The sequence below is a fragment of the Neodiprion pinetum genome, chromosome 6 (assembly GCF_021155775.2).
Source record: "Neodiprion pinetum isolate iyNeoPine1 chromosome 6, iyNeoPine1.2, whole genome shotgun sequence".
NCBI lineage: Eukaryota > Metazoa > Arthropoda > Insecta > Hymenoptera > Diprionidae > Neodiprion > Neodiprion pinetum.
Genome location: NC_060237.1, coordinates 24,865,913 through 24,889,639, shown reverse-complemented (window position 1 = coordinate 24,889,639; position 23,727 = coordinate 24,865,913). Strand labels below are relative to the sequence as shown.

Genomic DNA, 23,727 nt, shown 5'->3' with positions numbered 1-23,727 from the left:
AGGTGGGCTTACGTACGCCAGTGATAGACATCCAGCCTCAAGTTTCAACAAAAATGATATCTCGTCTCGCGATACTTGAAGCCGAACCGCATTCACGTCATTGCCGAGACTGTACAGCCAGCGATCCGCGGAGCAGACTCCTCCACCGTGCTACAATTTCTCACCGTTATTGATTCCCACGATGGGAAGACGGAAGATGGGTTTATTTTCACATCTTCCTGCAGAGACCGATTTCAATAGCGATAGATGAATTTTTTAATGCATTTTACAGGACGATCGTTCTTTTTCTTTCTTGCCCAATCGTGTGATTATCTTATACCTACCGGCATGCAACGCTCGGTGAGGGTAAAATCCTGAAACAGATGGTAGAAAATGAACGAAGCTTCGATCGAATCGGCGAGTGCGAATACCGTGGTGGATCAGAGCTTGCAGCGAGCATCGAAGAAGAAATCCTGCAGCTTCGGTGCAGATGTAGACGGTATCTGATCTCGTACAAATTTGCCCCCATCCTTCCGATGAAAAGTTTTGAAAACAGCCGTGGTGAATCGTTTGAAAAATCGTTCCTCGTATATTGTATTCCCGAAGCTAAGAGCATAATCCCAGGAGCACGAGTGGTGTAGGTAATAGAGTAGAACTTACCGGTTTAAGGGTAGCGCACCGCAGCCGTGCCGCGCCACGGAATGGAGTACTTTTACAGGCAGTAAAAGGTTGATTGGAATCTAGGCTATCGTCTTCGCGTCCACCCCGTTGGTCCAATGCATACCAAACGTACCTACCTACCACACAGGTATCGCACAACGCCCGGCTGTCTGCCCGGTATCGGCCATTACAACCTTACGCCGACCTACGACCCTCAACCCCGCGTCCAACTCGCGAAATGCCACCACCACGCACCCGGCAGTAAAACTTGGTTTCAACCGCTACCTATTTCCTTATACCGTCGCGTGGGTTTCATTAGCATGTAGATGCGCGCTGCGGGCGAAGGAGAAGGGGGAGGTGCACCCTGTCGAAATGGTAAATCCTGACAACGATCTGAAACGTGACGACGAAGACTCGAATGTTTTACGAATCCGAGATTGGTTCCGCTCAAATTATACCGCCGGAGAACTTTAGGGCTTTTCAACTTGAATAAATCAAATACGTGATTCAGAACGAAATCACCCGGCAACGGTGCAGGGGGACGGACGCCCCTCTTCTTCTTTCGACAAGTCTTTTTACATCCAACCACCTGAGCACGTGAAACATTAATAACGATCAATGGTAATTCGACCTGAGCTTGTCTCCTCGCTGAAATTTCGCTACTCGGATCGATCTGCTCGACTGTTTCGATATACAAGGATTTGGAAATGAAAATTAACGCCGCGGGTATTTCGAGTCTAAAAGAACGTGCAGCGTATATCTACGCTCGTGCAGCTTCGCCGAGTTCTCCGATCGCTTTTCAAATTGTCGTTTTTTTTTTTTTACCAAACTCGGAATCGTCAAAATCGTAACAGTTACATGTCATATCCACGGAAAATTTCTGTAATCGAATTTAAGTATACGCCGAGCTATAACGAATGAATTGTGCTGAAATTGGATTGGATTATTTCTGGATTACTTACTGCATCGCGTTCTTCGCCGTCCTGCATGGCGCACGGCTTACTTCTTTTTCTAAAAATACCTAACAGCTAGATTTCCTGGAGTCTAGATTAATTTTCAGAATTCTCTCAAACGTGAAGAAACGTAATCACCTTTCCAATTCCCTCATCTCCGCATCTCCCATTCACGGCTCTAAGTCATTCTCCAAGTTTTTCTAAGCGTAACCTACGAGTATATTCGTAACTTACGTATGGAGTGCAATTAATAGCGAATACCAATCGGCAGCCCCCAGGCGTAGTACATGTGTAGTACGCATTCCGTGCAACAAGCCAGACTGTAATCAGTTTTACGACGGAAAATTACTCCGGTCTTTACAGATTTTTTGCCCCCAATATTACGCGGTACATTCTTCCTGGGAATACGGTCATCAATCATTTTTCAAACAATTCCTTGTTACCGTCTTATACACGGCCTGTGATACGATGGTAATAGTAGTGATGTAACGTAAGTATTATGTTCCATTTCTTTGAACAGTCCGGCCGACCTGCGTCTGTGTAAATTCCTTCGAGTCCCCGAGTGAGTTAGTCGAGGTAATGGGTCAACGATTGGAATTTATTTCTGCACCTCGACTCGAAGCTAGTCTGTAAAATGGCCATCGACTCAGCGTTCGTTTATTAAAGTACCGACAACCACCGAGGACGAAACATCGGGTTGAAGTCATTTGTCGAACAGAACACCGCAGTCGATTATATGTTGGGATTGCAGTATTGCGGTCGGATTGCATGTAAACGCAGCGCACGTAAAAGTGCAGTTGAACGATTTTTTTCTACCCAAGTTTCGCTGCTCGCCAATCACCCTGCACTCGCATTCGCTGCAGCTATACGTAATCGCGCGTGATTGACAAAGGATCGAATTGCGCAATATGTAACCGGTTCGTTTGACCTCGGCCTATTTACAAATTGCTCGATTTCTCACCCGGCCTCGGTATCGATGCACCCCCTCCCCGAACCCGGAACTCGCTAATTCGGATCAGGGGTGGTATTACATACTTTTAAACCCGAAATGTCCCACCCTCATCCCCAGCAGCACCGTGGCCGACACGTGCCCACTGTTATCCACCACGTACTACTGAATGGCCTTAAAACGTATTTACCTTGTAAGTAGGTATCTTCTTCTGAGGCCTCGCCCGGAGAAACCCCTGCACGGACTATCGGTAACCTCTCTCCCACTCACTTTCTCTCGCCGAGAGACCTTAGAAGAAGGTTTCACTTTGCTGCTGTTCTGTCGCGTTTTCCTCGTTTCGTTTTTATACATTCCTTTTTTTATTTTGTCTTTTATTTATTCTATTTCAAACCGCGAAACGTTTCCGGGTTACAAAACGAGATCCGTTACTCGCCGATCCCTGCCCCCGTCCCCCATCCCGAAGATTCTTGATCATCCAATACCGTCGATCACTGCCACGCAGCGCCGAAGTTTTGCTGGAATTAATCCGGGGGTTGTAGTCATTGTGTCCGCGAGCTTAACGGCTTCTGTTTCTCGACTGAAGCGACCATACCGTTAACGGTTCGTTCGAGCTTACCGCCAAAACGCAAAGGTAGAATTGTCCCTCGAGTTCGACAGAGCCCATTACCCTTCGCCCTTCCAGTTGTAGGATAGCCACTGCAGAAGCGTAACGCATCCTCGTGACATTTTGGAGCGACCAATTCTACACTAGAACTGAGGCAACGTGATGTAGGTATAACATTTCCCTACGGTATGTCGTGATGTGGCAGCATAAGGCTTATGGTCCGCAGGGGTGAAAGTGTCTATTGCTTTTAATTGGCACTTTTGCGGGGTGCTCACGGCGGCGAGACGCTCGGTTTCGAGCCATGCCTCGTACGGTACCGACTGGTTTCCATTCCACAGAACCAAAGCCGTCTACTTGACGACGCGGTCTCACCGAATAAATGATCGCTCGTTTTCTTGGTGCTACAATGGCAGTGCCTTCTTCAGAGGAACGAAGCACCGCGCTAAGGACGCGTCAAGGGCGCTCAGGAAACGGCGAAAAGAGGAGGGCTGTGGGACCGGCGGTGGCGATGCCGGGCGAGGGCCCAAAATCTCACCTAATTTATACCGCTGGTACTAAGGAACTGTAATTAACGTATTTAGAGCCCCCTACGGGGGAGGCGACGAGTTACAGCGGGGCGGTAACTTTAAGTAATGAGTCGTCACTCACCCACCCTTCTTGCCTCGTGTCATATGTTTCTCAGACATCCGCTTCTTCCCAATGTAGATCCTACCGGCATCATAGAAACAACACTTTCATCCCCTTGTTGATTTTGTGACTTTCTTTAGAATGGGACGGAGTTTAATGTGTAAACTTACTGAAAAAAATTATTTTTTTTTCGAGACTCAAGATGCAGAGAAATGTTGCAACGCAATAGCTGTGAAAATAATTTTTCATTTTTATTCAATAAAGCGCAAGTTTTATTCAGTTGTCGTTCAACTCTGATTTTGAAATTAGTCGACAAAGAATCATAGAAAAAAAAAATGATTGACAATCGAATAAAACGCTGAATAGAAAATAGAAGTGATGCGAATGAAAAATGGATCCGTGGGCTACTATGAAATTCGTAAATTATAATTCAATTGAAGAGCTGCGCGTTTTTCAGATTTCTTTCACCTACCGTTCTTTTCTGGATTATTCTAAACACCTGTCTACGACATCCAATCGTGTACAGTTTATTTTGCAAATTATTTGATCAGGCTTTCAAAACAATTCGCATGGCATGTGTATCAAAGAGACTGCTTGTTCGTTTATAAACTCAATAAAATAATACCTACACCGGGAGAGAGGATTGTTTAGATCAACATCACGGTTTCCTTATGGATGGGGAAAAAACAATTTTTATTTTGTGTTTATCGTAATCAAATATTTACTGGAAAAAAAGAAAATTTCTTACGACCTCCCGCAAAGAAACTGTTATTTCAAACAAACCTTTTTCTCAGTGTTTACCTTTACAAACGTTTAATATAAAATTGAATTTTACAGTCAAGTGTATGTATGCATACGATTGCCAAAGTGTTTAAAAAAAATCTTTTCAAATAACGCTGTGATATCCAAGAGGAAAGAAGGAAAATAATTTAAAAAAAAACTGAAAGGCAGATAACCGTTAATTACTTTCAAGAATGGTTTCTTTGAGGAAAAAATGGTTATATACGGAAAGAATTTTGGTATCAATTTTTGTTTTATCGACTGTCCATAATTACAATAAAATGTCCGAATTTGGGAATAATGGAGGTACTGTAATAGCCAGTCCTTTAATAATAGGAGTTCATACAATTTCTATACGAATTATTATAATCTTAATAAACAAAAGTAGGCACTGTACGTTTAGAAACAATATTATTCACTGTCGGAAAATTGCGAATGTTAAAACGTGATGGGGTGATAAATAATAAAGTTATCAGAAATCATTTTGAAAGTAAGTACTGCGAATAAAATAAGGTGTAAGAAATGTATGAAACTTTAGTATTCGCGATAAGTCGCGTATTAAATCGAAGAATTCTAAGAGACCATAAGAAAAATTGCCGCATGTTTCTGAACTGTTCCAATTTTAGCCGACGACCAGACCCGCCACTGCATTATTTTGCGCCAATTTAAGTTTTACGTCCATGATCTCGCACGTGTGAGGTGCAAAATGAGTTTTTCCCACGCTCTATATTTTGTTGCAGTATGCATGCCAAATTTTAGTCTCCGCCTTTTGGAAGAAAAGCATACAAGTATCAATCGAATATAGAAGTAATTTGCAAATATGTACTACTTGCAATACCGTAGATCGATTACCGGCTTTTTTTAATACAAAACACATTTTTTCAGATTTTCATGTATTGGATTCGTTGGTTTTTAAATCTTAAACTACGATACTATTTTGATTATTTATATGTGGAAAATATCTGATGACCTGGTGGAGATAGACTTAGAAACAGAGGTTCAGCTAGGCATTGTTAGAGAGCCTTCAAGTTTCGACGTGCAGGTCGCAAAATTCGTCGATTTGGTTTATGTATGCCTAGTATATCATAGCAGTCGTAATTCAACGTTACTCAGAACACTACGTGACTCCCATTTTTCGTATAGTGGTTTACAAGAATTGCAATGCATTTACATCGAACGTACGAGATTTTATTCCGCTCTTTCTAAAGCACTGTACTAATTCTCGTCCTTCAAATCCATTACAAAATTTAATATAATGATTTGCAAAAACTGAATTTTTTTTGTTATTAAAATCCAATATTCTTGCGGGTCATTGCAGAAAAAGATATTAACTCTACATTTTGACCGTCATGTCAGTATGCAACTTTTTATAATTCGATTATCCCTAAATTCGTACATCTTATTATAATTGTGGACAAAGAATAAAGCAAACGATAATACAAAAATTCTCTCCGTGCAGGCATCGTCGTATTACCGAATAAATTTTCATAAAATTACTCACGGTTTATGAAATATTCAGGAAAACCGTAGCAGGTTAATAACGTGCTAATACTCGTCAAAGTGACTCGATCTTTGAACCTCAGGCATGAAGAGCCCTCGAATCAGCGATGGGTTATGCCAAAATTCAAAACAACCCCTTGCAGGAGCGTAGCGGCCGCCTATCTCGAGTATCGAAATATGCGTCCTGGGCTCGATTCATTCAACCGTGAACTGGTGTTAGGTTGACAACGGATTAGCACCACTTGTGCGCGGTGCGTCAAAGTGCCGAGCCGAGCCCTTCTCTCTGACTATCGACAAGCCGAGGGTATAAGTGTAAGTAAGACACTTTTCCCGCCGACTGTACGCTCCCTACAGTTTGCCTTCGCCTTCGCTTCCATGCTGCGTGACACTTACCGGGTCTTATACCAAGTGCCACAGAGTTTGTTGTATCCAAGGTAAAAGTTTTTACTCTCTATCAGATTTTCTATTCCACTCAAGTTTACCGATTTATTCTCAGTTCGCAATTTTTCATCGTATACCATATCGCAGGAGCGTAAAATGTTGAATTGAAATTGATTCATCAGCTGCTTGATAGGTGTTTTTACCAATTTATTATTCTCTTCAAGCTCGTGAGATTCTTCGGACAGATGCGTGTTTTTTGTTCCAGCGAAAGTCGGACGCCAGACGACAGGTTGAAAAAATATTATACCTGTCGCAACCGAGGCTCTTCCGCAGTTGACGGTGCCTGCTATTCGTATCTGTAAGCCTAAGGACACGCAGGAATGCACCCTGATTGTCCGGAGACTGTTACCCGATCCACGTTTCACCCATTAAATCATTTAAAAATAAGACTTAACCTCGTTTTCACGTCACATTCGGGGTATACTTGCAGCATTAACGACTGCAGCCAGTCATGTATGCCTTATCTCCATTGGTAATTGCACTGCTTCAACGCGTATGGTATACGAGCACTAGATTTACGAACGGCTCGCAACACGGTGCATTTATTTATTACTGGTTTCAGAAGGTTTCGAGTTGACGACAATAACCCGTAGACGCGATCCTGGCAATTTAAGGATTAGTAGTTTTAAGTGTTTTTCTGGGTCTGCACCTCGCGTGTAAGTCACACGAGCACGGACAGTTGACGATTTGCAGCCCAGACCAATTCCAAGGAAAGGAAGAAAGTTGCTCCCCCTCTGAACTTGGCAAAGGGGCGTCTTTGCCACGCGCCTGTAAATCATTATCAATCTTATCGACCGAACTGTATCACAGACCCTCTAATTACTTACTTACTTGAAGATAAATACAATCTTTGAGTATGTTTAGAATTTTAGAGTATAAATTTTAAAAACCTCAGCGGACACGAACTTTATGGCGGCAACATCTGTGTCAAGAGACAGGTGTATGTATTTTTAACGAGAAAAAACAAGACCCGCCCATGCGGCCTGCCTGCGGTCTATAAGTGCAAATACACGTCTCACTTATTCTCCCATCCAAAAATAACAATTATGACATCAGGCGCCATCGGCGTTAGTATAGGTCAGTTGAGACATTCCGAAGTATTTACGTAATAAATATTGTGTTTTGACTGAAAAAATTAATGGTTCCTGTCTCGTACGCCACGATTCCGTTACAGGATTGTAGCGCATAGACTACCAGGTGTGTCCAACTCTGTTGGCGAAATGTGCGTACCGAGAACCGAGGGAGATGAAAGAAATTTGCCAATTCCAAACGATGCCCCGTCTACAAATACCTACCGTTTCTTTGAACATCACATTTCATCATTATCTCCATGACTTTGATCGAGTTTTCTTTTCTCAAAACCCATCCGTCAAGAAGTCGCTCTAGGGAAACGAGAATATTTTAACTTCGGTAAGTACGTACTTGCTTTATAAACGAATCATCGGTTCAATGAAAGCGCAAAATAACAAGTAACTCCTTCGGGCGAACGAAGCTTTTCTGAGTATGGTGTGGTGTTTTACAACACCGGGCGGCGGTAGTGATCAAACGTGTAATTGACGCAAGCGACGACAAATTGCACCGGCTTGAAGTTAATGACTGGTAGAAGTGACGTAACGATCCAACGTGAGAGCAAGACAGCTTGTGCTGCTGCTGCTACTGCTGTTGGGTGTTGAGTCTTGAGTGTTGAGTGTTGCTGCTTCTCCGCCGTTCCCCATTATCCATCTTGATAAACGATCGCGCCTAGTCGCTAGTTTTGAGAAACACAACTCGGTAGAAGTCGGCAACTCCGAGGAGTCCGAGGTCCGTAGCAGCGGTGACTCAATCCAGCCTCCAGCCTCCAGCCCGCACCTTCTGCATTTATTTTCATTCGCATTCGGTCAGAGACTCTCTGATCTCATCTTGCAGTCGGGGATCCGCGCCTGTAGCCTTGTTTTGAACATCTAGTACCTACCTACCTTATACCTACCTACCTACCTACCTACCTACCTACCTCGGCTTCGGTGGGTGGCCCCAGCCGCTATAAATACCTTCCGAGTTATACATAGACGTATAATAGACGGACTAGCTGGGTGGACAGGTTGAGAAATGCACGACACATCCGACCGCGTTGTGCTCATTGTGCCTAGCGTCCGCTCCTCGCCTCTCAGCCTTCTCCGAGAGATAATTGGACGACACAGAGCATGAAAGTCACAACAGCCTCCAGACGCGTCAAACGCCGTTTTACACGGACGGGCACCCGGGCATATCTCTTCTCTTGAACGAGACGCGGACTAATTTTCAAACTAAGAACAATCTCCGAGACGCGACTGGAGGATTCCACGGTGATCTTCTTTTTACTCTTTCTTCTCGTTTTTCTTTTTCTACGAAACATGTTTCGTCTTTTCCCGCATATCTTTCGTTTCTCGAAACTATGCATAGTCGCACGGATGTGTGTCTGAGAAATATTCCCAGTGACGGTTCATCCTATGATGAAGTAGGTGAAATTTGGTAACCCAGTAGATTTTTCATACGAATTAACTATTAACTGCAGCAGCTTGAGAGAAATGAGACTTTTTTTGACGTAACCAGTGGAATGGATGTCCTCACTCTCGTGAATTACATATTGATACGCCGAATTTCAATTTGCATTTGAAAGCGTCTCGTAATGTTCAACGTAAACATAAATCACTCGGCACTTCTAACTCTCATAGAGCTATGACGCGCTTTGAAATCTTCAAGCTACCCGAAACTCATTAAAAACATTGACGCGAATCGTATGGTTGTCACAAAGACCCTCTCGCATGACTTCGATACTCTTGATCGCTAATCATACACGAGCGAGTGATCTTACGGAGAGCGACGATTTTCACAGAAAACGTTGTCGTTTCATTTTCGAGTTAAGATTCAAAACGGGCAAACGTACTAGCTTCAAATTGGGTAAAGCGATAATAGTAACGATATAATAATAATGGTAACGATATGGAGTTAAATTTCGATTCACCCGTCCTACAAGTGTACGAGTTCTATTCAAATACGAATATCACGTTACGTTGAAAGAGATTTGTATATCTTCAACGAGTTTCGTAGACATTCATGGTAGCTACCAGTAACTGATAAAAATGAATGAAAATCTAAATTTTCATAATACTCGATCATAATATCGAAAGCGTAACAATTTGTTTTCGCGTAAATTACTGATTCACATGGTGCCATACCTCCATAGATTGATTGTACTCTTTACTACCTTATTCTCATTTATTATACATTAAATTTTTGTTTATTTTGCCAGAATTCTGATTATTTCCCCTATTTATGTAGTCTAGTAGGTAGTAAATCACGAAAAAGTTTGTTTACACGTTACAACATGCACCCTGCATAATAATCAAACCCTTAGACGCAGGGACGCAGAGAATTAGAAACATTATACCTACATTACAAGGTGAGCCAGGTGTTCGCCGTCCTGCGACTCTCCCATCCTCTCTAGGTGACAGGCGGAGCCGACCTGTCTGGCTGCGTCGGCGCCAGGGATGGCTGAGGGGGTCGACACCGGTGAATTGGGGCGGTAGCGTGAAAAAAGTTGAGAAAAATAAAAGAGGCAGAGGGTTAAAAAATGGGTCAGACGCGAAAATGCGTGTACGGGAGGACGAGGCGCCCCCTCGCCGGATCTACCCCTGCCCCGGTATGCCGGAAAAAAATTAACGAACCAAGGGATGGACGGACGGAGAGACGCGTACGTCGGTGTATAAGAGCGTAGGTGCAACGCCCGCGTTGTATATGGATACAGACGCGCAGGTGGGGCTGAGAGGAGAGGAGAGGAGAGGAGAGGAGAGGAGAAGGAGCAGGAGCGCCAGGGGCGAAGGGGGTAAGGGATTCGCCAAGGGCCGGGGAAAGGAGGCCGAGTTTCACTCGGTGGCGAATGAGGGCACTGAGGACCAGAGGGTGAGGCCAGACAGGGGCTATTGATCCACACCGGTGCCTCCCCAACCCACGTTAGTGGGATAGGCTCGGTTTCAACGACCGACCCACAGAGATCGCGCGGGTGTGCAGAGAGCGAGAGAGAGAGAGAGAGAGAGAGAGAGAGAGAGAGACCCCTTCTCTCCGGTGACATCGCACACCTTGCAATACGTACCATACCTGCAGCAGCCCGTTCGCCGTTGCAGGCGGGGGCGGATCGCGCGAAAGGACGCGAATATTGCCCTGCGACGAGCCGCGTGCGTGTGTTCTTGCGTGAGCCTCTAGCCGAGTTCAATCAACGCCGCCTCATCCTGCGACGCCTCACGCATGCAGCTATTGGCGCCCACCTATGGAACCCGTGCTTTCACGTGCGTCAACTTCCTCGCTCGCTTTATCACTGCACCGGATCTCGGAGTCCGATGCGGCGTAACAAGCCACAGCGAATTCGCGCGCGAATATCGAGCGCGAACGCGCTCTCTAGGCTTTGCAGCCCCTGCGTTACGGCCGGTTCGACGTCCTGTCGGCATGCGATAATAGTCTCAGCCCCTCCTCAGCCTCTGCAAGCTAACTTCAGGACCAACTGCCGCGCGTGGTTATTAATTTTTCCTTGAATTTTTTACAATTTTAATGCGACTCGCTGCGCTGCGCCCTCGTGTTGGTATACGGTTTACGTGCAGGGGTAGTTACTGCACCGTACTGCCGTTATTTATATGCGACGCGCATAGGTGCAGGGTTAGGTGCGGACCGCTGCAGTTACCTCGAGCTTAAGAAGTCGGAGAAAAGTGGTCCCCTTGCGAGGATGCAGTTTCGTATATTATCCTGTGTAAGGTGAAATTTAAGCATTTCTGAATGCATCGTTGGGCGTGTGTTTCGTACGTGTGTCAGAGTCGTTTCGCGCGCCGGGGCAACTTGCCGAGGATTCGTTTCGAGGTATATCCATTTTCGGTGTCTGCATTGTAATGCCGCAAATTGGGGGTATTACGGAGATTTATAAAGAGAGAATTTTCTACCCTTTTATTCAATACCTACGGCGGATTTAGCCTGAACACGCAGCCGGGAAGTAGATTGTATTTTCAAGTGAAAACAACCGGCAGCAGGCCTGCTTTCAAACACCCTCGGTAACGCTGAATTTCACGGGAACTGGGCAAAGCCGCTGTCTTTAATTTATTCAAACGCCAACGAACCAGCCAACCGACCTGCAAGCCTGCGGACGGGTTGCAAGACCCCGTTAGGGATTTTCGCGAGGCTGCTAAGCGCACTCGATCAGCATTTATTTCCGAGATCGCGCGGTGTGATTGATTCGTTTTTTATTGAACTCTTCTCGATAAATCCGCTGGGAGTCCGCCGAAATCATGTATCCGCAGTCGATCGTCGCTAGGGCATTGCGAACGGGGAGATGTTTGTTCGGGCAAATGAAGTTTTTTATTTAACTCGGCCAAACGTCGACGGAACGGCTGTTCTCTTTAATTCTCTCTCCCTCTCTCCGTCTCTAAATACGCTGTACTATTTCATTCTCTCTTTTTTTTTTAATGAAAACTTGTACAATTCAATATTGCCCAAATGTGAATTGAATTACGCGATTCGTTCCATGTACGAATTATGAAAATCTCTACTTGGAGCGAATGATTTTTCGTCCAACTGTGAATCTGTTTTTTCCTGCGCGCATTTTCTCATCTGAGACTCGGCGATTTCGTTATTCTAGAGCGTGGGGTGGTGCAGGACCAGGCTTGATTATACATTCTCCACTCGAGAGCCACCCTCGGGATGATGACGGTACTTGGCACCTTTCGCAACAGAATTATACTTGTTTACGAACCATTTCGTGACTCTAGCTTAGAGCTGCACAGCAGCCATCGAGTTAATAATAGACGCGACGGGGATCAAAAAAGATGCCGCGGGAATTCAGGTCGTTTCCTATTATTCCCGACAACTTCAAACGGCGTTTATAACAGAGTTTCTTGGAATCAAGGATGACGTAAATTATAGCAGCATGATCTTATCCGCTGCTTGACAAACCCGCCGCACGAGGCTCGCCGTGGTTGCGAAATTTTCACTCTCCTCGCCGCGTGTAATATACGCGTTAATTATACCAGATGCGAATTCCGGGCCACTTTCACCGCCACCGCGTGCAACCCAATCTGCTCACAATAAATATCATTACCAACGTCGAGTGCTATTCCCTCTACTAATCTATGCGCACCGACAATGCTGTAAATGCTGGCCAAAATTCACGTCTCGTTGTTGCATTTCTGGTGAAAAGCGGTTCTGAAAATATAGTAGATATTCGATTCAAAAATATCCACTGGAATCAAGTTTAACTTTGCGTCGTGGAAAGAATATCGGCAGTAATTAACATATCCAGAAAATGATCGGAGGTGATTCATCGTATCTGAAAACGATGAGACCCGGTGAAAACTCGTCTTTCCATTTTCAGCGTGGCTACGATAAAGTTTCTCCTTTTCTGGAAAACCGAAGTGGGGGGAATTAATAAAGAACCGAAGAAAGTAAGGAAGAGGAACTTATCCAAATGGAATAAACGCAGACCGCATAAAGTCCCAGATTCTTCTTGTTGAACCATAGCCAAAAAGAAGTTCATGGAAAACGGCCCGACGCATAAGAACTCTGAGCTCCGAGGACTGTTTGCGATTTAACAAAAAACAATTCTCGTTCGTCAGCCTTACGATCGCCCTACGATTCCTCGCCTCATTCGGCTGTTAGCGACATTTCCACAAACGTTAAAAAGACGTTTCATATATTCTCGATAGTTGCCCGCGATCAGTCGCTTGGTTTAGGAGAAGTTGTAATCAGTTTTCACGTTTATAGATGATGCTATAACGTACAGATGCTACATCGTTGCTGTTATCACTGTTTGAAATTGTTCGTCTCTCTATGTATGGGGCATTCCATGACATCTCGATCAAGATTCTACGTCGATGTCTCAGATTGGCTTTATAATTTTTGATATAAAAATACATGACGAAAAACATAAAATGTACATAAAAACTCATTATAATGTAGACCGAAAAATATCTATCGAAGAAGATATTATAACGAGCCTTCATATTTTTTCTTTCGTCAAATGCAATCCAATAATGATAATTTTTGTTTCTTTTTTTTAATTTTTCTTATTTATCTTTTGTAGCTATGAAATCTCCATCTTCTAATAGGTGTCAAAAACTTTGTTGTATTTTATAAGATTCGACTGAATTTATTCAGATTTTAGAATGTGGTTTTTTCCAGTTTTTAAATCATGCTGCATTTTTCGTCATGTACTTTAATACAAAAAATTACAAGGCCAATCTCAGACATCCGGGTAGAAACTTGTTCGCGATGTCATGGAATGTCCCATGTATATATATGAAGTTTTGATCGTTGAGAAAAGTTCCGACGTCTAAGTTACAACTGAAAATAAATAGCAATCTGACAAAGTAGCCCCTAAATCCTGTGAAACAATTTCACTGAATATAATCCTTGTCCAGCCGGCGCGCAGCGCTTCCTTTTTCTTTCTTTCTCTCTCGCTCACACTGGTAATAAGGTAATAAATATCATTCATTCATTCTCTGTCTCTCACTCACTCTACCCCTCTTCCTTCGGCAAAGGAACCTAGTTCACGACTCCATTTTATTATACATGAAAATATTTCCTCATCCACTTCCGGACGATATATACATGAGTGGAGTATAATGCTTGTCAAGGACGATACTTCTCTCTCTCTCTCTCTCTCTCTCTCTCTCTCTTCATCTCTCTCTGCCTTGAGTCTGTCGACGGCAAAGCCACGGAATCGCGTCACGCGATGGAATTTTAACCCCTCCTTTTGCTGCACCATTTCCCAGGGTTTGCAGAAGCGGCGTGAACTTGACGTCAACTTTACAAACCAATTAATACCCTCGACCGAAATCGGTGGAGATACGGGGTCGTTCACGTTGGCTCATGATCAACAGATGTAACGACGCGGAAGCGGAACCCGCGGTATCGCGCCGATGTTATAAGGTGCGCGTCAGTTTATCGCCCGATAATCTCATATCGCGACGGATAATGGTGCGTCGGGTAATCTCGATAAACGATAACTGCGTAGCAAAAATATTGCGTATCGCACGTGTGTCGCCAAGATACGAAATATCAAACGGCGATTGCATCATGGAAGCCAAGTGCCAATGGACACCAATCAATTATTCTTCATATCTGTTTATTGTTGTTCATTGACTCTGCCGGCTATCGCGTTTGCAAACGCGAACGTGAAATTCACCCATCCCTGGTTTCGAACTTACACAGTAGTAATAGAAGAACGACGTTTTTACTTTCTCTAATTTTCAACCATTGAAAAAATTTTCAATACGCAACACAATTCTGCGCCATTTCCACGCTTGGCGTCGATAATTAATCACCGCTTGACGACTATTCAATTTGATCATACTGATCATAATCTCGTGATTCGGGACCCAGCGTCGTTGGTCGACATTCGCCAATCGATCAATCCTATCGGTAGTTTTGAGCGAACAGACGGATGATTGCCGGTTGTCCACGTATTATTATAATTTACAAACAAATTGCGCGTCGCCAGTGTTATGACTTTCAATTTTCCGTCGCACGTGTCACCCGGAAGCATTGGTGAAATCGTGCGCGTATCCTCCAATGCCGGGGTGAACGACGATCGATAATAATTATGATACTCCTCAATCATACCGCGACGCGATCGTTATTGAGCCTTCGAATCACGTGACCGAATTATCTATTGAACCTAATTTCTGACCAACTCTTTGCTTCCGCAAAATAATTAATCAATTTCCTTGATTATGTTTCAGATTCACAGTCAAACAGCCGCTAGCCTGCTCCTGCCACAAGTAAGTAGCACTCTTCGCTTTTGGTTAAACCACCTTACGTGAAATAAATCCATCATATCAGCTGATTTCCATCTATGAACCCTTGAATTCAGCTTTGCAATATGCTGCTTCGAGCACAATACGTGCGGATCACCTCGAACCGTTTAGCACAGAAACGAAAAGTAAATAATTGTTGACGTATTTTGGAGAGAATCGATGGGTGATCAGCCTGTTGCCTGGAAGCTGATTTACCTAACTTCACTTTCTTACGCAACATACACATACAACGCTTGAAAGAACCCTCGAGGGTTGGAATTTTACTGGAAAAGTTGGTAAGTACCTACCTACCGACACTGCGTAACAATCCCACGGCAATTTGACGAGAGCGTGATTCTGCGAATTCCGGTCGATCGATCTCTCGTTTTCTCGGGGACGCATTTTGGCGCGTCGAAAGCACGTGGTGCTGAACGCCGAGAACTCTCTCTCTCTCTCTCTCGACGCCGGGGTCTCGTTTCGGTGAAATTCAAGATTTTGCAGACAGCTTTTGAAGAGAGAGGTCATTCAGAGTCCAGGGACAGACAAATTTTTTTCCCATAAAAATGGAAGAGGGGTGATGGACGCAAAGAGAGCAGGCAACTTTGCAAGCATAAACGAGGACGAGACGCGCGGCCACCCTGCTCGCCTATATAATCAAGAAACGATCGAGGGCTTTGCGAAGATCTCCTTAGCGATCCACAAGGGTCTGGGCGTGAATCCAGTCGGGGTCGCAGTAAAGGAAGTCGGCCGCGGACTCCTTCCGGCCCTTCTTCCACACCCGTCGCCCGACACCCATAACGCCTGACTCCGTTAAGACGATCGTAAATAGATGCGTCCAGAGGGGGTCGTCCCGTCGCGTCTCAATTTTCGCATCGTTTTACCTCTGAAAGGCCAATTTTCCCGATTACACCCGCGTAATACCGGAGGGAGAGGAAAAGGCCTGACCCCTATCTATTCGGCGAAACATTCCAACGTCTGGCTGAACGGAATTAATTTCAACAATAAAAGTTAACGGTCAACGTTACGAGGTGGGGCTTGTTATATCTACCGCTCGCGCTGCGGATAACCAGCGAAAATTCGAAACCCACCGGAGAGCTGTCGCATCTTAAACTGCCTGGCAGTTAGACCAAATTTCAAACCAAGATTCTTCAACTTTTCCATATGCAATATCTCCATTTGTTTTGTCGGGATTTGACACCCTACTACTAGGAAATATGGGCGAATCTTCTACCTATACACCTACCCCCGGAAAGAATTCCGTGGAATATTGAACCACCGCGCGGTATTGGTCATATGGGTAATCTTGGTTGGGTGGTTTAGTGGCTGGGTCAGGGGTATTTAGTTTATGCCCGAAGCCAAGGACAAAGCTGGTCCCTCGAGTACCCGTGAGAAGAAAAAAAAATGATATGTACTTATATCTATGTAGACGCGGTTTGATTCCGACGAGAGAGAATAGAGAAAAGGCATCTACGGCTATTACCGTTTAGTTATCATTACTTATTTCGGTCCTGATCCCTGGCGTAAGGTTGGCAATGGTATGGATACAGAAAACCGATTTCTCCAAATATCAGATAACTTGACATGTATGTGAGAATAGCAGGGTTCTAAGGAAGGGAAAAAACGACGAGGAAGAAAGATAAAATAGAGAGAAAAAAAAATCGAAAATGGGCACTTGAGCTCCGAGCATTACCATTTAGATTGTAGTCGATAGCCGGCGTGCCCTCTCTCCGCCAAACCAATATAAGGGCCATCCTAAGCGACGAATTGAAACCTCTCTTAAACTTGATCAACACAGTTTTCCCCAATCACAGATCAGAGGATACGAAGAATTTTTATTTCGTAGCTTTTCAAACTTTCGATTCTTATACGTTAGATATGGAAATTTTTCAAGGTTCAACATAAGGAAAGAATTCCGTATCACCATCGACGTCACTGCATCTGTGAAAATATCTTCGAATTCGGGTCATATCTTGACTTGATAGAGAAAAGAAACACTAGTCAACTGGGATGCGAAATAAACGTCAAAGCCATCACTAACGTCGGTGCCTAACGGCCTTATATTCCGTTTCGTATTATAGCACATGGCACACCACGTGGCTCCTGGTTATTTATTTATTTATCACCGCTATTCGGTGCGTGTCCCTTCCCAATTTTCCGGAACTCCGTCTTGAATCGATAACAACCAGACCGTTGTTTTCTCTCTCTCTCTCTCTCTCTCTCTTTCTCTGCCCCCCTCCTCCTTCCCCCCATTGCCCGCCCCCACAACCGCCACAACCATGATGAACACATCAAAATTGGATTTTGTGACCAGGGGTACGGTTCTAAATAATGCACGAGCCGCCCGGGTGTCCGAAATAATTCATCCCCGCGGAAAGCACTCCGGAAGTAGCGGATATTTACACGACGCGGAGCGTTTTCGCATCTTCCGCCTCGGTACCACCGCAGTATTCACTTCACGCACGCGTTTCTCGTTTGTAACGCATATTTATTTCTCTGCAACATCACATGCCGCTGAAGATATTCCACCGCTAAAAACCTCTATAAATGATCTGTGCATCGTACACGGGAACTGGGTGACGAATGACGGATAAAAGATAATAAAAGTAAATATCCGAATGTAAATTCAACGAAATAACGATCATAAGAAGGCAATTTTACTTTGGGAAAAAATTTAACTCTCACAACCGTAATATCGACGTCTCATTATCCGTTGGCTGCAATGCCGGAAACTCAGCGACATCCTCTAAAAGGACCTGCTCGCAGGATCGGGAAAGTAGCCTGGGCAGTATCAGCAGCCATTCGAGCCGCAACGTGTAACGATTCCCTTGTAAAATCCGCACGAGGTTCCAACGTGTTGCTGCATGTCGGAGGTATGTGTCTAAGTACGGTATAAAATGCACCAAGGATATGTGCACCGAGGCATGGTAGAGTTACTCCAACGTAGCACGTAACCGCGTAATGGGATGCACCCCAGCTGTAACCCCGTTTCGGCCGGCTCTACGAGGATTCCTGAACGGCGGATCGGGTTGGAAAAAGGTCCGATACGTGTCTGTCGGGTCTCAATCCAATAACCATTTAACACCGTTACATACCCGGTACGACGACCGAGTTGCATCCTTACTTTATACCCATCGTACGTAGAGCGCAGCTACCAACCCCCGTCTTTTCTGGCGGGGAGATATGCCGCGTCGTCTCGAGGCCCGGGATACTCAAATTAACACTCCTCAACCCCTGAACGAGAGGAGCTGCTGGTAGAATGCTATGCCAAAGAATAATGAGACGCTAAGTGGATTAAACGAGTTTGTTTAGACATCTTTCAGGATACGGGGGAACGCCCATTGGATTTATTTCGCATCCGCGTTCTTAATCGGATCCTCCACTTTCATTTTCTCTTATACGAAATCACACGTAAGGTGCCTGCTGCTGCTCGTCTCAATTACACTGACAATCTATTCGATACTTGTCTCATTTCTGCTATTTTACCATGGGAAAAAATTCAAGTCAATTTTCATTGCCAGCAAATCTTAACATTCTCCCCATTTATTCCGAACTACTATCTTACAATCAGCTACGAAACTTCGCACTTTTCGACGAACTGGTACTACATTACATTTCGTTACCATATCCTTTGGATCATGGAGTTTTTATCAGCCTCACTGGGAAAGAGTGAAGGATGAACAGCGATAAACATTTCGTATACACTGTAAAAAATTTGGTGTCAAAATCAACACCATTTTAACACCACGCGTAGTCCCGAAAAGTCCACTCCGTTGGTGTGCATGCTTGGTGTTAACAGACGGTGTTAAAAGTTTGGTGTTCCGAAGTAACACCGATTGCAGTAACACCCGAAACCTGACACCTTCAGAATAACACCAGAGTATTGACGCCCAGACAATTATGACACCATAAAAATCAGCACCAAGGAATTTGAACCCTGCGAAATAACAACATCGAAATGGACACCATAAGAATCCGCACCGCTGAATAAGCACCTTGCGAATGAACACCAGCGGATTAACACCCTGGCAATAACACCAAAAAACTGACACCCAGTTGATAACACCAGAAAATTGACATCCGCAATATAGCACTATAGAACTTACACCCTGAGAACAACTCCAAAAAATTGACACCATGGTAATAACACCAGAGAATTGGCAAACCGACTATTTTTGCTTATATGAATATAGGTATATGCATATATGACACATGAGGTAGGGTTCAAAAATAAAATACAGTGATTCATAAGATAATCCAAGTCAATATATAATTTCTATTACATAGGTAAACACCTTACATGTGCTTTCAAATATATACATATATAAACTTATTTTTGCTTATACATATATAATATATATAACCACATGAACCTTAGAATAATCTTACATATTATATATTTGATATCAAAAGTACAAAACTTATTTTCTCTTTAACAACAAATTGGCTAAATAATAATTAATCATTATTGTTTGTACTTTCCGTTCTGCGGGATAGGAACTTTTCAATACCGTATGCATTTATATGAACATATGAATTGAGTGACACGAAACGGCGTAAAAACTAATAGTACAATATACATATAGATTATAATTATGATAATGATGAAAATAGTAGCATATAGGTACGTTTAAAAAATATGACATTTCGGCATTACGAACGTAATAGTTTTGTGATAACTTTGATGAAATTCATAGGCATACTTATGATCCAACAGATTGAGATCGATTAAACTATAGGTCTTTATAATTTTGGGTTCGACTACAAAAGCATGGTACTCGTCACTAAAATATTTTGTTTTACATTTGGTACAAATAACGAATGGTACATTGCGATGTACAAAGATATGAGTGATGACCTGAAATACGGGTAGATCCGTCTGTTCATCAATATGGGTTGCAATTGAAAATCCGACTTTATAAAGAAATCCAGAAACTACTTTTTTAACCACGTATATTCTATCGGATGGATTAAATTGAAAATCGCTTCTCGCTAACAAAAATTCAGATATAAAATTGTCATACCTATCAAATTTGCCTCCGCCTGTGCCAATAAAATTTCTTTCTTTTGTGTCTTAGGACAGGCATTGCGGAGGAAGATCAACTGTCCTTGCGCACTTTCCTCATTGTGAGGGTACACATTTTTGGGGGTAGAACGTTTTCTTTCTGCTCAATTTTAACTTCTTTACTTGGCACCTGACGACGTCTATTGAGGGTGCGCAGTCTCCAGGAGATGTAACCTGACCGGCCTTCAGGGTCATAGAATATTTTCTGAAATTCAAATCAGTAAATGCTAGATAGTTTTATTAACACATAAACAATTCGCTACTGTATATGATCCTGTAAAAAATATCGGGCTAAAGTTTCACTTATATATAGATAAAATATGTTAATTCAAAATTTTTTTCAAAGCCAATGCCGACTAGAATGTGGCAGTATTTTATTCCAATTTAATAATTTATTTCCAATAAATTCACCAAATGGAGATAGGTTAGTGTACATCGAGCGTTTTGGTAATTCAGTACGCGGAATGAAATGATAATGCTTGGTTGGTACTCAATTATACAAGTCAGCACCAAATGGTTTAAAATAACACCATATAGCGTTGAAAGAACCCTAGATACTATTCAAAGAACACCAAATAGTGTTAGATGAACAGAAAATAGCATTTAACGATTTATTGGAAAATATTATTTATTAACACTTACCTGTAATAATAAAATCATTCTATTCCAAGGGCTTGCCATTGGGAGTGAGCACTTTTATCCATTTAGTCTCCCCGTTGTATCGTCCCTTTCGCAACTGGAAAGATGTCCCGGTAACAATGTCACCACTATCCGGTGCATCCTGCACATTTGCTGCTTGCTGCGCACTATCAATCAACACATTTACCATTTCAGGGCCATCCATATTAAGCAAAGTCGCGGTAAAAACATTAACAAAATCTGATTCCGACATAATTAGAACCATACACGAGGCAGACAACACGTTTTACCTGAAATGCGAAGCGACTGCTTGTAAGCGCGCGTGGAGGAAACTGAGCTTCTCTGACTGCGGGCTAAGGACTTGCGGCATGTTAAAACTTGTACGCGTAAGAGCTTTCGACATCAGATTGACACCATCGGTGTCAATTCAACATTATATCGGTGTCAATGCAACACTGTGTCGGTGTACACGCAATTCTGTGACAGACTTGGATTTTGAGGTTGACACCATCGCCGTCAAACCAACACATTGTAAACAATCGACGGTGTGAACTTCTATAAAACTTCTATAGACTGCATTTCGGTTTGGAAGCAACACTATTTGGTGCTTTTTAACTTCCCGTTTCTCCATTTTCGGAGAAAAAAGGAAATTATTGTCATCACCCCGAAAATGAAAAGTTAGGTGTTCACTAAATCTTGACGTTTCAAGATCCAGAGAATCATCTCCGACCGCTTTCGGACGGACGACTGTGTGTGTGTATGTGTGTATGTATATACGTATCTGATCAATTTTTTTATCCGACGATATCTCAAAAACGAGGCACCGCATTTCAATGATTTTGGTCCCAATCGACGCGGCTTTTCAAAACTTAGAACTGATTAGATTTTTGCTTTGATCGGTTCAGTACTTTTTGAATTATTCGAACAACAAATCTCCGAAAAATAAAATAAAAATATCCTGAGAATGGATCAACGGATTTGAATGAAAATTGGTACCATGAGATTTCTGGGGTCGTTGATCACGAATATGGGATCAGATTTGCAAAATCTAAAATGGCGAATCCAATACGGTGGAATAAAATCTAAAAATATTCGGATTTTGGTAGAAATTAGTAGTCGGAGGTTTTTTGGGTCACCGATAACAAATCCAAGGTCAGAATTCCCAAATTCATAATGGTGGATCCATTATAGTGGTTCAAAATAAAAGAAAATCATATTATCTTCATGTAATATGGTATCCAAGGACTTTCGACACATCAATCACGAATCTGAATTTGTAGTTCGAAATTCGAATTGGATATTAATAATTTTTTATTCCGTCAACTTGGAACCTGCAGTGTGATAACGGGAAGATCGAGGGCTGGCTCACGGTCAGCTTGTTAAACACACGTAACTCGTCATTTTCGACACCATATAGTGCTAAATTTTGAATTAGCGAATAAATGTTGCCCATATAATATATACTAATTTATACATACATGCGTATAATCTGATATAATCTTATTGGATCAAATTCGAATTGTAATTTGTTTGTTTTTATTTAATTTTATCGTGTTAGGGCGGACTATTTTTTTCCCGAGTAATCTCGCGCACGGTGAGATATAATCACTGAATACAATTCTGAAGTTATGTGCGAAGATTTCCGACATCTAGAGAGTGAGTATACCTCGTACCACAGACGAGGCTCATTGTGACTATGAGAATTTTTATTTTGAAGATATACTAACTTCTGAAGAGGGTAAATCAACACCTTGATCATTCAAATTGCACCGAAATCTGTCTGTTTGAGTAAAAAACTGCAGATGGTGTTGATTCACGTAAGATGACATCATTTTTAATCCCAACAACATTGCCGGAGTATTTCATAAACTTTATTGGTGTTATTCGTGACACCGAAATTCCCAGCCAATAACACCGAGCTTGCTTACTAACTTCTGAAGAGGCTGAATCAATACCTTAGTCATTCAAATTGCACCAAAAGGTGTCAGTATGAGTTAAACACTGCAGATGGTGTTGATTTAGTTAAGATAACACCATTTTTAATTACAACAACATCGCCGGAGTCTTTCATACACTTTATTGGTGTTGTTTGTGACACCGATATTCCTAAACAACAACTCCGAGCTTGTTTACACCGCAAATTTTTTACAGTGTAGGTGTGTCCATTACGTCTATTATAGGTAGATATATATGTATAACATGAAGCCAGAAAAGTTTCTGCGACTTGAATAAATTTTCAACGTTATTTACCTGGACGCGTTATTGCCGTGTGGTGAATTTATTTTCAAACGATTTGCAGCAACATCTCATTGCGTACGCTTCGTTATTTTTCTACAAACGCCCGCAGAAACTATCTGCGCCATTCAGGAATTTCGAACATGGAGTATACCGCCGCTGCTGGTTTTAACCTTCGTGAATGTTTCGTGCAGTAATCTAGCGAGAAATAATGAAATAAATACGCTACTTTTGTCAGACTCCAGACCGGCTTAATTACCGTTGAAAAATATCTTCGTTATACGTGTTACCTGTTCCTGTATATGATACAACATAGGCAAAGAACACCTGTTTTTAATTCCTGCGTGCTTAACAAATAGGTTCGTATACTACAACTTTGTTGTACAGACTAAGTGGCAAGGAAAGTCTGCACAGAGTCGGTTAAATTAATACGTTAATCCGAGGCTGTAATTAGTACGGTGAAAAAGTTTAAGATACGTTGTTATTATCGGCATGAAATCGTTGACGTT

The 23,727-nt window shown here is 42.8% G+C and overlaps 2 protein-coding genes and 1 long non-coding RNA gene across 4 annotated transcripts in view; 1 reads left to right on the top strand and 2 right to left on the bottom strand.

The window, feature by feature from the left end:
* The window catches only part of Pdk1 (Phosphoinositide-dependent kinase 1), a 323,017-nt gene that overhangs the window by 56,422 nt on the left and 242,868 nt on the right, over positions 1-23,727 (top strand). Inside the window, exon 2 of the mRNA XM_046631875.2 lies at positions 15,229-15,267. Within this exon, the coding sequence (XP_046487831.1) occupies positions 15,229-15,267 (39 nt within the window). The remainder of the gene's footprint in view (positions 1-15,228; positions 15,268-23,727) is intronic.
* Positions 1-23,727, bottom strand: part of LOC124221671 (uncharacterized) — a 63,092-nt gene that overhangs the window by 38,219 nt on the left and 1,146 nt on the right. The window lies entirely within an intron of this gene.
* Positions 20,432-22,265, bottom strand: LOC124221677 (uncharacterized). Of its 2 annotated transcripts, XR_006883850.2 has the most exons (3): positions 21,274-22,265; positions 20,987-21,150; positions 20,432-20,549 (listed from the first exon to the last, which is right to left on the bottom strand). It is a non-coding gene; the product is annotated as an uncharacterized lncRNA (long non-coding RNA). The 2 variants fall into 2 exon arrangements; XR_011177391.1 differs by having other exon boundaries at positions 20,987-22,265.